Source organism: Pocillopora damicornis, chromosome 10, assembly GCF_964200805.1.
Source record: "Pocillopora damicornis chromosome 10, jaPocDami1.2, whole genome shotgun sequence".
NCBI classification, from domain to species: domain Eukaryota; kingdom Metazoa; phylum Cnidaria; class Anthozoa; order Scleractinia; family Pocilloporidae; genus Pocillopora; species Pocillopora damicornis.
This window is the reverse complement of record NC_142679.1, coordinates 23,138,403-23,152,190: the sequence shown is the minus strand read 5'-3', so window position 1 is coordinate 23,152,190 and position 13,788 is coordinate 23,138,403. Positions and strand designations below refer to the sequence as shown.

At 38.2% G+C, this 13,788-nt stretch overlaps 2 protein-coding genes across 2 annotated transcripts; one reads left to right on the top strand and one right to left on the bottom strand.

Annotated features, from left to right (window-relative positions):
* Positions 1 to 2,210: 2,210 nt before the first annotated feature.
* Positions 2,211 to 11,136, bottom strand: LOC113671536 (echinoderm microtubule-associated protein-like 6). Its single transcript, XM_027187756.2, has 14 exons — positions 9,823 to 11,136; positions 9,431 to 9,547; positions 8,798 to 8,984; positions 8,323 to 8,428; positions 7,877 to 8,071; positions 7,470 to 7,684; positions 6,438 to 6,626; positions 5,978 to 6,022; positions 5,765 to 5,884; positions 5,437 to 5,608; positions 4,824 to 4,952; positions 3,974 to 4,239; positions 3,430 to 3,586; positions 2,211 to 3,032 (listed from the first exon to the last, which is right to left on the bottom strand). The coding sequence occupies exons 1-14, from the start codon at positions 10,698 to 10,700 to the stop codon at positions 2,935 to 2,937; spliced, it is 2,874 nt and encodes a 957-aa protein (XP_027043557.2). The 5' UTR covers positions 10,701 to 11,136; the 3' UTR covers positions 2,211 to 2,934.
* A 69-nt stretch (positions 11,137 to 11,205) lies between these two features.
* Positions 11,206 to 13,748, top strand: LOC113671440 (small ribosomal subunit protein uS8A). Its single transcript, XM_027187634.2, has 5 exons — positions 11,206 to 11,249; positions 11,447 to 11,587; positions 12,368 to 12,447; positions 13,032 to 13,117; positions 13,614 to 13,748. The coding sequence occupies exons 2-5, from the start codon at positions 11,455 to 11,457 to the stop codon at positions 13,705 to 13,707; spliced, it is 393 nt and encodes a 130-aa protein (XP_027043435.1). The 5' UTR covers positions 11,206 to 11,249; positions 11,447 to 11,454; the 3' UTR covers positions 13,708 to 13,748.
* Positions 13,749 to 13,788: the final 40 nt, after the last annotated feature.

Here is a 13,788-nt window from a genome sequence, read left to right as displayed (position 1 = left end):
GTGAAATCTACCAAATAAACATTTCAAATGGCAAATAACCTGATTCAAATTTACATAATCTCCTTTTCCTTGAATGATTTAAATATTGTTCATATAATTCTTCTAGGATTAAAAAACTCACAGAGTCAAATTTAAGATTGAGATAGGGAAATTATATGAAAGGCTTGTCTATTTTTTCTGTCAGTGCACCTGTATGTAAGCAGTTTCAATTCTATCGGATGCGTCATTAAACCTTTAAAATTGAAATTAACAGAGGAGGAGTGTTTATAAAACATTAGTTGTGCTACAGTGGGAGTTAAAAGCGTGAAAAATATAGAAACCGTCGGTCTTTAGCATCAGGTGAACGAAAAAGAAGCCCACATATAGAGACAAAAGTCCAGGTGACATTTCTCAGCGTTCAAATCTTTAGGGGCCCGTCACGCTTTGAAGTAAAGTCTTAATTTTTTAGCATAAAATTATGTCATCAGCGATATCACTGACTCCTCTTTGATCGTGGGATATGACTGAGTGTGTTTGCGAACGCATGTACAACTTACTTAGTTGAAGCAAAAGTACAAATTGCCATTTCATGTTCCGAGATCGTTTTTCTATGAGATTTTTCATTCGAAATATTTTTCTTATCAACTCGAAGTACTCTTTTATCCTTTTTCATCAATCAAGCTGACGCAGATCTCAAAACATGCATCAATACGTTTCTTAAATCAATAATTATTTTTCTATTTCAGTGGCTAGCACTAACAATTCCTATAATTTCAATTCTCATCCAAATGTATTGGGTTGGGGGATTGACATGCAATCACAAAGAACATATTTTTTGCTCAGTAAATAAAATATTAATTCATATAAATTATTGAGCGCAGCACAGCAGCACAACCGTCGTTTGCGCATGCGTAAACTGAACAACTTCTCAAGAGAAAAAAAAAAAAAAAGCTCATGCACAATATTGTGGTCCTTTAACAATTCTCTGCTAGGCTGCTATGCCTTTGGGTATAAGGGTGACCTTGTTATGATACATACTACTTTGTTGTACTGCTAATTTGTTTCCTCACGTCTCTTGATCTGTCACTTGGGGTCAGCCTCAGCATTAATACCATTCCTGACAAAAGGCTTGGCAACTAAACGCACAACTTCAAGAGAGAATTATAATCGCTTGTCTCACAATGTGGTCGCTTCGGATGTGCGATTAGGTCGCACCTGAAGAAGACTGCAGTATGGAGTCGAAACGTCGCGATCCACATCCGAAGCGACCACATCATGAGACAAACGATTATGTTTCTCCTTTGAAGTGTTATTTACCACAATGAATAACCACAACTCATTTTACGACATAAGTGCACAACTGTCAAATGGACTTTTTACTTTCCGTGGTTGCCTCTTCAAAAACTGTCGAGAACACTTCGAGAGTGTATATTGACACAATATCGATAGTTGGTAGCAGAACATTTACCTCACTCTCTTACGAAACGGTAAATATTCTACCACTCAGTTGTAAATTTACTTAAATTTAAATTAATAATTCAATTTCACTGTTCAACGTTCAGTACAGGTTATATCCTTAAACTAACACTATGTTCTTTTAAAGTCTACTAAAACCGTAAAGTTTTTGTCCTAAACCTACTCTCGAGCTTTCCATCATGAAAATGCGCGTTCCAGAAGTTTTTAAACTTTTGTACGAACTTCACGTATTTTCCAGCAACAACCCACACGATTTAGACAGGATTTAGGAACAGCTATCGATACCGCTACATTGTGACAGACTTGGACTTAGAGACATCCGGTGAATTGGAGAAATAATATTAAAGGGAAGAAAAGAAAGAAGCATTATAACGGAAATATATGGAGCATTAATGATAAAACCTACTAACGCGCACCAATCGTACCCTTTGACTCCGCTGGCTCTCAATTTGAGTCAGGTCTAAAACTTGATTCTGAGGATAACGCACGTCGATCTTTATATAAGCGATTGTGGTGACTGTAACGGTAATTACTGTAACTGCGCAGCTGATTAAGCTAATTATTTACAAAGAAAAATGCTCGCAGAAATTTGGAATTAGGGCTAATACCATCCTCGTAAAGATCTCATTTACGCCTGTACAAATCTGGAATGACAAATTATTACTATCACCAACCATGTAATAAAAAGAGGAATGGTTCGATCATAGTACAAAAATATTCTCAGTCTCTTCAATAGAGTAACATAGACCCGTGAATTTTAAAGAAAGGTACGTTTTATTAACAACCCATACCAAGTGAGAACACTAGTAAGGATGTTCTTGTTACATGAATTTGTCTAGTGTGTGCAAGTTATAAAAGTGTCTCGTATCTCTTTCACTTTCTATCCACTGGGAAAAATACATGTACAATGAGTTGAGGGAAAACAAGGCTTGAAATCCAAAGTGAACTCTCGAGGGAATGTACAGAAAATGGAATAGTTACAATTTGATCTTCCGCCGCACTGTAAGAGTTTCTCTTCAACGCTTTCAAAGCACGCTTTGCTTTGAAAAGACAATGATTCTCATAATTAAATATCGTTTTAAAAGACTGAATAAACATACGACATATTGCGACTGAATATATTATTGCACGTAGCTGTCTTCAGAATTTGGGCAAGATCTCTGCCATAATCTGACGAAAAAGATTCAACGCGATATACAACGCATTCTGGATTACAATAGTCGCCCATAGGGTAAAAGACACCCAAGTCACTAATGGAGTGCATTTCGAACGAGTGTCGTAAAACCAAAAGTAATGCCAGTTGCTCATCAAGACCAAAAAAAAGCAAGACAACGGGCTCATAAAAACTCGATGAAAAAAAGCAAGAAAATGAGAATGTAAAGAAGAGTACTCTCGACACTCGATTAAAACTGTGCAATAATTTGCAGAGCAACTGACCCAGCCACAAAGTGACCACGAATTAAATACAAGCCAGGTGCTTCAGTCCCATTGAGGTTTTCCTCTTGCAATTGGATTCTTTATGGGTCCAGTTGGGATAAACTTTGGTTGAACAAGAACCTTCTCTTCCGTGGTTTTTTCTGTGAACAACAGTTACAATTGTGAAAAGAGTATCAATGAAACAAAATCACATCATCATTGGATAACAGCTGACAACTGAGAAGCTTAAAAGACAAAGGCGGAAGAAACATCTTTCATTTGGAGACATTTTTTCTTTGCACGCGATGTCCAATCCAAAATCGCATGAACCTTTCCCCTTGACTGAAATATTTTAGGATAGGTCTAAAGCAGAAAAGGTAAGGGTTAAGCGCTCAAAAAAGAAAATTCAGATATATCTGATCCAGAAACCAAAATAACATGCAAAAAAAACAATCAAAATTTTTGCTCCCACATTTTTGCTTCAACCAATCAAAATTTTTCAAACAATCAAAATTTTTGCTCCCACATTTTTGCTTCAACCACTTTAAGTGTCCTCACCTGGTTCATCAACTTCTGAAACAACCAGTCGGTCCCAGACCAGCACGGCGGTATCCAGACCTCCGGTTGACACAAGTACGCGGTCATCATAATTCCACCGAACGTTTGTCACGTGTGAGGAGTGACCTCCATACTTCCGACCACGTGCCCCACGATGCTGAAAAAAAGACAAACGTTCAATTTTTGTGGCTACTGCCTCCTATAGGAGACGAAACCACATATGTTATCTAAATGAGAGAGCGATGGTATTAGACAACAGTGTCCAATATCGGATTTTTGACACAAATGTCCGATTTTGGACTTGAGACACCAGTGTCCGATTTTGGATTTAGGACACTAGTGTCCAATTTTCCGCCGAAAATTCAATTGAAAAATGTACTTTCATCTTTGAGGATCCTTTGTTTATCTCTTTGGTTGTTCCTGACTTGTGCATTACTTCAAGATGGACACATACTTCTTCTGGTCCTTTTCAATTGATCCGTAAAATAATCAAAAAGCAATGCAAAATACCACTGGAAGCAATTATTTATCAAAAACTTATTACCGACACTGGGTACTCGAAAAGCTTCACTAGACCAAAATCATCACCACTGGCCAATAAGCCTCCGTCTTTAGAGCGACAGGTGGCGTTGACATCAGTGACGTCACTTCCGGGCGGGAAAACACCTTTAACAGTTGGACCCAGGACACAAGTGAACGTGGACCACTGCAATCTCTCAATATCCGGAACACTGATGGTCTTTCGACTGCCGAATGGCGCCTCGTAAAATAAGTGTTCGCGGGCTCCGGAGTTGGTTTGAATAAGCTTTCCTGAAAAATGACGCACTTTCACGTTGAAATTCACATCTTTCCACTAAGTTTCATCATAAAATAAGATATTACGAATTTTTTTAAGTGCGTGGAACAGAGAAAAATCTGGGTTCCAACAAGGATTCAAACAAAAGCCAGCTCCGATTCCGCCGCCCGATCTGCTGAATAATATGAGAAACAGCGGAGGACTTCGCAATGGAATGGGTTCTAGGTTCATATGTGACAAGTGTCCTGGAAACATTCGCTCTGACGGAGAGCTAACGCTCGAAACGTCAGCTTTGTGACTCTTTACGGTGGCCAACTTACGTTATCAACTTAGTTGTTAATACTAAATTACCCTGTTATACTCTCCCATCGAAGCAGCACCACAGTTTCTTTATAAAGTTACCCCCTATATTCATTGTTCTCAGAAACTACTTGTCTAATCAAGAAAGAGGTACAATTCTTAGCGAGCGTGTGCCAAAGTCCATCATAGTTTTGGACCAAATGAGAGGAATTGCAGTAATAGAGGCACCCTAAAGCGACAACTGTACGTGAACAATTCAAACCGTGTACTATCTGGTACTAACAAATACCATTTTTACCTTTAGTGTCCCAGTCCAAGTGAGTGATGTAACTAGAGCTTCCTTTACAGACACCAGTTCGTCTGCCTCGCCTTACGCTGTAGATATCCACAAAGTTGTCATGTGAACCGACCGCTAATAACTTACCATCTGTGGGAGTAAGATACAAACAAAAAGACATTCACAAGCAATTTTTTCCTACCTAATTCTGTCTGTCGAACGAAAAAGAAAGAAAAATACAATATTCGGTTTACTTTGCAAAATGATCGAAACGCTAACGATCGAAATTTTGCAGGTGACTCTGCCAGGAGTCGATTGCCAGTCGCGAAGAGAGATTCCTATAAGAAAACTTTTTGGTAATCCTGTGACTAATATGCGGACAGGTCCTCATTAGACGACCATTTCTCCGCTCGGGTCGGAGAGAGGTTTGTGGAGGGTCTGGCACTAACTAACAGTGCCAGACCGCTTACTGACCTCACGCTAGTTAACGTTGCCCAAAGCCTCAAACTTTCTCGCAAGCGAAGAAACGCGCGTTCCTGAAACGCAGATAATGAGGGCCTAATCGCAAGCTATCCTTTGAAGTATTTCTAATATTAGTAGCACAACGCTACAAACAACTCAGATGAAAGTTTACCAGGTGAAAACTTGATATCGGAAATGCCCTCCTTTCTGTCCTTGAATCCAACAATCTTTTCCAATGATTCCGCATCTAAAATGAGGAAACCCCCGTCGTTCTGACCCACAGCCACAGTAGTACCATCTGGGGAGTATGCCACAGCACGACCACCTTTCTTTAATTTCTTTACCTACGCAGGTTACAGAAAAAGGAACAAATGTATCGATGTTAATGTTTTCAATTAACTTAATTAATTACAAAATCCAATGTTGCGACTCGGTGTTTTGCATCTTCTAAGAAACTGGATGATGAAATTAAACAATTTCAGAGATTTTGTGAAACTCACCTTTTTTAGTCTCAGTTTAGTTAGGTCCCAGACTCTAAGTGTCTTGTCATCACTGATGGTCATGCACTCATCATCTGCTGGATGCGTGTCTAGGCCCCACACCTCCCCTTCACCGTGGCCCTAATGAAACGTAAATAAGAACGATGAAAATGTAATGAATTATCAAAATGACGTGCAATAACTTTCAGATGAAAATTAAGGCAAGACAGCTACCTGCACCAAAATTGTCATCTTGCCATCTTCTTCAATTTCAATGATCTAAAGAAGATAAACATTGTTACTTAAGGACTCTAGTTGAAATAATAAATCACTGCCTCTGTGCACCTTAAGGTTGAACTACATGTTATGTTGCAAGAACCAAAACCACATAACACGAAAATAAAACAAGTGCCCCAGGCCTTATAATGAATTCATAAGTGATTACTTAGCAAAATGAATAAAACATTCTGGTCAACAAATCCAAAGTACACAATTATATGGATTCCTTGAAACTGACTCCTTTCCAGTCACCCTCAAACCATGCTGGGCATGTGATGTGGGGACTGGTGAAGAAGAGAAAAACTAATCACTCCCTGTGTATCACATGTCATGACCCTAAGCTGTAGTTATTTTGGACTTCATGACGACTGAGAATGAGTAAAACTTGGCAGAACTATGTTAAATACAAACTAACTTCATCATTTCCGGTGCCAATAAGTATTTTTCCCTCATCAGTGTGTAAGGCTCTAACAGGTGGCAAATTCTGCAAAAGAACTGAGCCTGGATTCATGGCAGCATCTTCCACCTTGAAAGCTTTAAGACATTGTTCAAAAAGTGGATCCCACATAGTAACCACACCATCTCTTCCACCAGTCACATAGCCCTGAATGTTACAAGCAAGGAGTGTTATGATTTCTTTCAACAATAACAATCCCAGCAGTATGCAGCATGCTTAGTGTGCATGAAACAAGTAATGACCATGCTCATTATTTAGTTCACTAAAGATTGGAAGTACTACATCATCTTGCAAACATAAAAAGGTCAAGGGTTCCAATCTCCTCAAAGAGAATTCAGTTATTTTTTGTAGCCCCATACTTATACCATAACCAATAACAACCTTCTTTGAGGGGTACTGTGATTTATACAATGATTCCTTTCCTTGTCACAAAAATAACCTTCAACACAAAAAGTGGAGAGGTTGAGATATCAACTAAACAAAATTAAAAGCCACAGTCAATTAAACTAAACAACTTACAGCTGCCAAAGATTGCTTGGTTAGACAGACAGAGACAGTGAGGTCAGAAGGACAGAAGAGGAAGGAGAAGAAGAAGAAGAAGAAATGATAAGCAGGGGTTTTAGTTTAACAAGGAAGTTTGACGGCAAGCCACTCACTAAACTTCATTATATAACAATGAGTGAGAGGTACATATATAGGTATGAATATTGAATCACTACATCTCCCCAAAAAATGTGATGCATATCAAACGCACAGGAAAAACAAATGCGGTCAGTATTTCAAATGTCTTATTGAAATCTGGCTTTCACAAAAACAAAAGAGAAATTAGGTAAATCTTGCTCAAAACAGTGTCACATGATTTGTAAGACAATGATTGAGGAAATCAATCTTTCAAGAACAACAATACTGTCATAGTTAAGTGTTCAAGAAGCAACAAGAGAAGGAAAGAATTGTATTTTAAGATTATCTATACAATGCCTTGTACAATACCTGTTGTTTGAATTGGCTGAGTGAGTACATGGCACAAACAGGTCCTTTGTGTGCTTGTACTGAGCGACGAAGAGTGGTTCCTTGCCACACATATACTAGTCCTGTATCACTCCCAGTAAAGCACAAGTCATCTGTAGGACTATGGCAAACACACAGCATAGTTGCAGCAGTACCAGCTTTACCAAATGTCACAGGACGCTTCTCTAGCTTTGAATCTAAAATCACAGAGAAGATTGTTATTGCCAAACATGCTAAGTTCCTTCCAAAAGTACTCACATCTGCATACAGTGAAAAATCTAAGATAAATATGCATCTATGTTGATCCAATAAACTACACTGTTGCATACTGTACATTTGGATATTTCCTCAATCACCAGGAGACAAACTTATTTCACAAATTTGATTACTTTTCTGTGTCCAGAATTTGATGTGCTTCTCTCCAACAGACACCAGGTAGTTTATGTTGAAAGGATTCCATTCAATAACAAAGATCATGTCCTTGTGACCTCTTGTTGATGCCAGTTTCTCTTCCTTTTTCCAGTCCCAAATACAGATGCTATGGTCATCATCCAAGCCCACATCAGCTAATTTCTTTCCATCTCCTACATCAAGAAGATTGAAGCCAACTGAGAACTGCTTTCAGTATAATACAACTACATTTACAGTGTAGCAACAATTTGTGTCCGGTACAGGATCAAGAATGTCTTACTTCAGTTAATTCTTGGTCATTAGCACCTAAAAAATTTGAAAATAAGGTGCATACAAATATATGCACATGGTGGTAGCACAATCCTCACAAAATATAATTTCACTCTTCTTTTGATAGGCAACAATTATTGTTAACCTACTGTACCTGAGAAGTCAACACATATGACGCCTCTCCTGTGGAAGCCTTTCAGCACAGACACAGTCCTCATGGAACTGGCATCCCAAACATGAGTCTCTGCCTGTTTTCCCACCTTTAATAACAAGTAAGTGACAAAGTGCAGCAATAAATAAAAATGTTTGGTTAAGTCTGGATGGAAATTCCACAACTAAAAGTAGTCTCTTTATCAATCAAAAATTATTCTTAAGTTCCTTTGACTTCTGTTATTGTTGTGACTTTCAGGGCTCTCACATGGCAAACTTGGAATTTCCTCCCTAGTGCCTTTTTAACCCAACTAAACCAGTGATGTACATGTGGATACAAGAATTGCTAATGGAAAACAATGGAAGATATCAGCAAAAATTTGTAAAGTTGCTGCAGTGTACATGTAATTTTCATTAGGCTCTATAAGCAAATAACAAAGTTTACTAATATATATGATAAACATTTAACTTTCAGAGACCTGTCCTGTAGCTACAAAGTCTTTGTCATCATGAATTGTCAGACACAGAATATCATCTGTGTGACCCTTGTAAAAGCGCTGCTGATGACTGGCTGGACTGTATACTATTCCAAGAGCTGCCACATGAAATACTATTTCGTTTGACTGTGTGTAGAATAAATTGTTACATGCATTGTATCCATGATACCTGTGAGGCAACAAAAGCACAAGACCTACCAGATTAAAAGCCGTAAACTAATATAAACAGTTCTAGCTACAATCTGAAACTACTAGTGAATAGTTGACTTACCTAAGTACCTGAGCTCAAGAATGCCACTGAAATTGCTTTCTTGAGTACAGGTACTAGCAAGTTTAGTTCATTCCCAATACTCTTATTTACAGCCTCTTTCCCAAGAAAAAAATTGAACTTTGTTTCTGTTGATTGTATGGCATTGACTGTGAAAAGGATTATTTTTTCAGGGATAAAATATAATAAATTCTGAAGTTCTTTTCCATATATTCACTTAATACTGGCTAAAGAAAATAATGTGTCAACCAATCTGTTGTGCACTCTGGCTTGATATCCACAGAAATCTCTCAACTAATATTAGAAAGCAGTTCCTTCTAAAAAAAAACTAGATATTGTCAACATACCCAAATGCAAATTTGAGATCAAGGCCTTCATTAGGACCCCTCTTTCCTCTTGTTGGACTGACTGATCGTGGACGCTCTTCCTCTGACACTGTCTCTCTCTTTGCAGACTTAGACAACCTTTCATGAAGCAATTAAAATTATGAGTCACATATTAAACAAATGAACAGCTTACACTGAAAGCATTTTGCTGTTAAGCTTCACATAAATGCTTTGTCATGCACTTGAAAAGTTCAGAGTTTTCTTCAAGCTTCTTTCTCAGGAAACATTTTTAACCTCTTGGAATTCTTTCAAAGTTTTTGACAAATATTCTATTATTAACTTCAAATTATGATGGTGAATTGATTGGCAATTATTAAATCTAAAACAGGTTTCATTTTATAATTAAACTTTACCAAGAGTGCCGCTTTCTTGAAGATTCCTCTTTAGGAACAAATGGACAAGAAGCTTGATCATGAGCCAAAGAAAGACAAGCCTTGCAAAGGACAGCTCTTCGTGCATCCCTAGATGATGCCATAATCCAAAGGTTCTCATCCACTGTGCTCCAGTTCTTCAGTTCATTCTGGGATGCTTTACGCCTGAATGCTACATCATACCTTTGCCAAGCTCTCTTATCTTGGCATTCACGGTATAACTTAGTTATAATACCCTGATATGCCAATAAGTCTCTTATACGATTGGGATGATCACATGTAAACACTGCAATATAAGCAGCCATGCAATCAGTCCATTTAGTAATGTCATCCACTCTTTCAGTCTCATCAATGGATTTGTTGCTGTCAGTAGTTTCTCTTTCAAGGTTTTCTGGAAGAATTTCCTGAAAGTTGATATATCTTCCTTCTCGTATTTTAGCAACAATTTCTTTGGGTATTGGCGGTTGGCCAGTATGCACCTGAAAGTCAGAGATGGGAATGCGTTGAGATTCAAAGCTTCTGTTCAAAGATGAACTGGATCTTCCATTAGCTGCAGCCCGCCACAAGCTTTCAAAACTTTGTGATCTATCACCAGAAAAGTTTAGAGAAGCATTTGGCGTTATGGATGAGTTATATTTATCATAGTCATCTTCTTCATCGTCATCATCATCAGACCATTGCACATGCTTGTATCCATTCCTCTTGTCTGGGGAAGGTGATCTACCATTAATGTTTCCTGAAGAATCATTTTGGGAGCCAGAAAGAAGCGTCTCCCAAGCTGCTTTGGAACTTTTTCCCTTTCTTCCTTTCTTGTTAGTGATTTTGGCTGGGTCAACTTTCACTTTTTCTCTTGTAAACATTGTAAGACATTCACGTCTATTTCCAGTACCTTAAAAAGTCACGCTAACAACAGTGATACAACTTCTCTCAAAACAGTTAAACTGTACAGATCATAACTGAAAAATCCCTTGTCAACCTTTTTTTACCAATCAGTCATCCATCTATTTCTCCAGTGATGAAAACCAAATTCGAATAAATTCCCAAGTGAACTACAAGAACTTAAATATGTTTTCCCAAGAGGCCATCGATCAACCATACATTTGCAGTTGTAGTGAAGCTAGGTAGTTAAAAACCCTCGTTGTTCCTGGCTAACGAAAAGATTCTGCCATCTACACGTAGAGTACATCTGATAAACTTAACATCCTTAAATAGAGCTCAAATATTGACACTAATAAACTTGAAAGCTCGGATGAGCCATTTGTTGATTTCTGTTTACCCGCGCTCCGCTGTGAACCGCGCCTGGAAACTGGACATGACTTCAAACCGAGGCAACCGGGAATTGTATTATGGTCTAGGCTCTAAAATGCTCTCTCTCTCTCTCTCTCTTGCGATCGCAAACTTCCACCTAGGTATGAGTAAGATCTCTCAAAAATCTGCCTTCATCCGCAACTGAAATGGCGAATACCCATATTTTTCTCCTTCTCTGAATAAAGCAAGAACTCTTCTTGAGTTCTGTGTCGTTATTTTTTTACTTTTTTATCGAATGCTGCTTTTTATGGGATTTGTTTTGACGCTTCTGCTGACACGAAAGTGTTTTCTATCATAGGATTCAACATGGTGCGAATTAACGTATTAAGCGACGCTCTCAATTCCATATGCAATGCTGAAAGACGAGGAAAGCGTCAGGTTCTTCTACGGCCCTCCTCGAAGGTTATAATCAAGTTTTTAACCGTGATGATGAAACACGGTGAGTGACTCGAAACTTTGTTTTTTCCCCAAAGTAGCATTTAGAAATCTACCATTAATGTTCCTCGAACACGTGGTTATACTGCATATAAATACAGCAAGGGTAGTTTAAAGGTAATCCAGTCTTATGGCCTTCGCATATCTCTTGGTTCTTTTCTCGTTATTTGATTTTTCACAGAAAAGTGTCAATTTTGACCCAAGCTTTCAAACTGTTCTTCTCTATCAGCTAGGTCAGATGAACGGCCTGGTTACGACCTGTAGGAGTACATGTAAATTCTCATCGCGCAGTATTTTGACAATTTGGCCAAGAACTGTGGTTGGAGATATTTTGTTGAGCACTTTTTACCATATGATAGATTTTGATGCATAACAATATAAAATATTATTTGTGGTGGGAAAGTGGGAATTGTATCCCTCTGTATGGTTTTTTCCCTTGAAGGATCGCCACCTTGTCGTGGTCAGCAGGCTTGAGTGTCTTGGAGACCCCTAGAACTATGCTGGCGGGAGGTTTGTCTCCTGGTAGGGCTATCCAAGCCTGATAGGTCGAAGGGTAGAGGTCTAATGAAGTGCAGTCCACTGGTCCTCCAGATTAGGGGGTTGGGCACAGGGCTAACAACCCTGTCCTGTAAAACACCCATGTTACAGAAATGGAAAAATGCTGCCCTACGTGCCACACAGCATAATGGCATGTGTGAGTGTGTGTGGTTTTTTGACACCCCAAGTGTATATAATCTTTTACTATCACAACTGATGTTTTTGTGTATTATTTTGCTCGTCTCAGGTTATATTGGTGAATTTGAAATTGTGGATGATCACAGATCAGGCAAGATCGTTGTTAACCTTACTGGACGTTTGAACAAGGTTAGTACTGTATTGTCGCTATACAGATAGAGGTGAAAAGAGATTATTTGAGTGATGAAAGTCTTGCACTAAACAGTCTTAAACACTTAAAAAAAAAAAAAATTAACCATCATGAAAAATTTGCCATTTTGGGCTACCTCCTCCAGGTATTGCAGAAGTTGCTTACTAAGTGTTGTTTTGTAGTGGAAGAAAACTACTTTATAAATTCAAGATAATTTGGTTCTATCAACTGAGCAAAGGATCGTGCTCAAAGGGTGTGCAAGTTGCATTATCAACTCAGGTCGTAAAATAAAATTATCTTGTATTACCTTCCATCAACACAACACCACACTTTCTTTAGAAACTTTCATCCTTTATTCATTTATTTCATAAATGATCTTTACAGAGAAAAGCAAAACCATTGATTTCTTTGAAACTCTTCTGTGATTGTTTCTTTTTCCTCTTGTTCTTTGTTCTTGTAGGATCCATATCTTTATACTCATAAGTACATTTAGGGCAGTATTTCAGTCATATAGAGTACATAAAGGAGTTTCTCTGATATGATCAACCAATAATTTTGGTACTGTTTTCTTTTTTTTTTTTAGTGTGGTGTCATAAGTCCTCGCTATGACTTGAAAGTTCACGACATTGAACAGTGGGCAAGCAATCTTCTACCATCAAGACAGTTTGGGTAAGTATTAGTATTGCTAAGATGAAAGTATTTCAGATTAAATGGAAGACTTCAGCAGTATTGCATTAGGTTTAGAACCATGTATCTGAAGGGCCAATAGTGCCAGCCACCCTTTAAATTACAGTTCACTTGATGTCCCAGTAGTTTTTGTTGTTGGATAGCAATTTGCATGGATGGTTGTTTTTCCCCCCTTTCAAACAACTAGGCTGGGAATCAAAGAAGGAATTTATATGGTTTGAAATGAAGCTTTGTTTATGCTCTTACAATAATTTGCCAGTGACATCAAATGGTAAATGGTTTTAAGCAGTAATCCATTTCCTAGTGTGACTCTCTAGGTGAGTTTAGTGAGGATATGGCCCACTGGAGACACTGACTGATTGTGCAAGTGGGCAAGAGAAAAGATTTGTTTCTTGTTTCTTAGATGATGACACAGCAAGGGTACTTGCTCATAAAATAGTTGCCTTTTTTAAATTTAATGCCAACATTGTTGTTGCAGATACCTTGTGATCACCACATCGAGTGGCATCATGGATCACGAAGAAGCCAGAAGAAAGCACACTGGTGGAAAACTTCTTGGGTTTTTCTACTGACTGAAATCGTTATAAATAAACAGAGAAAAATTCTGTGTAAAGCCTTTTTTTGGATTCACTTGGTTGTATATGTTGCAGTTC

What these genes read in the sequence shown, in the direction of transcription:
- LOC113671440 (XM_027187634.2), top strand. Translation starts at nt 11,455, where the DNA reads ATGGTGCGAATTAACGTATTAAGCGACGCTCTCAATTCCATATGCAAT. An exon ending in TTACTGGACGTTTGAACAAG is followed by an intron (nt 12,448 to 13,031) that starts GTTAGTACTGTA and finishes TTTTTTTTTTAG; the next exon opens with TGTGGTGTCATAAGTCCTCG. An exon ending in CTACCATCAAGACAGTTTGG is followed by an intron (nt 13,118 to 13,613) that starts GTAAGTATTAGT and finishes TTGTTGTTGCAG; the next exon opens with ATACCTTGTGATCACCACAT.
- LOC113671536 (XM_027187756.2), bottom strand. Translation starts at nt 10,700, where the DNA reads ATGTTTACAAGAGAAAAAGTGAAAGTTGACCCAGCCAAAATCACTAAC. An exon ending in GATCTCAAATTTGCATTTGG is followed by an intron (nt 8,985 to 9,430) that starts GTATGTTGACAA and finishes GTTGCCTCACAG; the next exon opens with GTATCATGGATACAATGCAT. An exon ending in CAAATTCTGGACACAGAAAA is followed by an intron (nt 7,685 to 7,876) that starts GTAATCAAATTT and finishes CTGTGATTTTAG; the next exon opens with ATTCAAAGCTAGAGAAGCGT.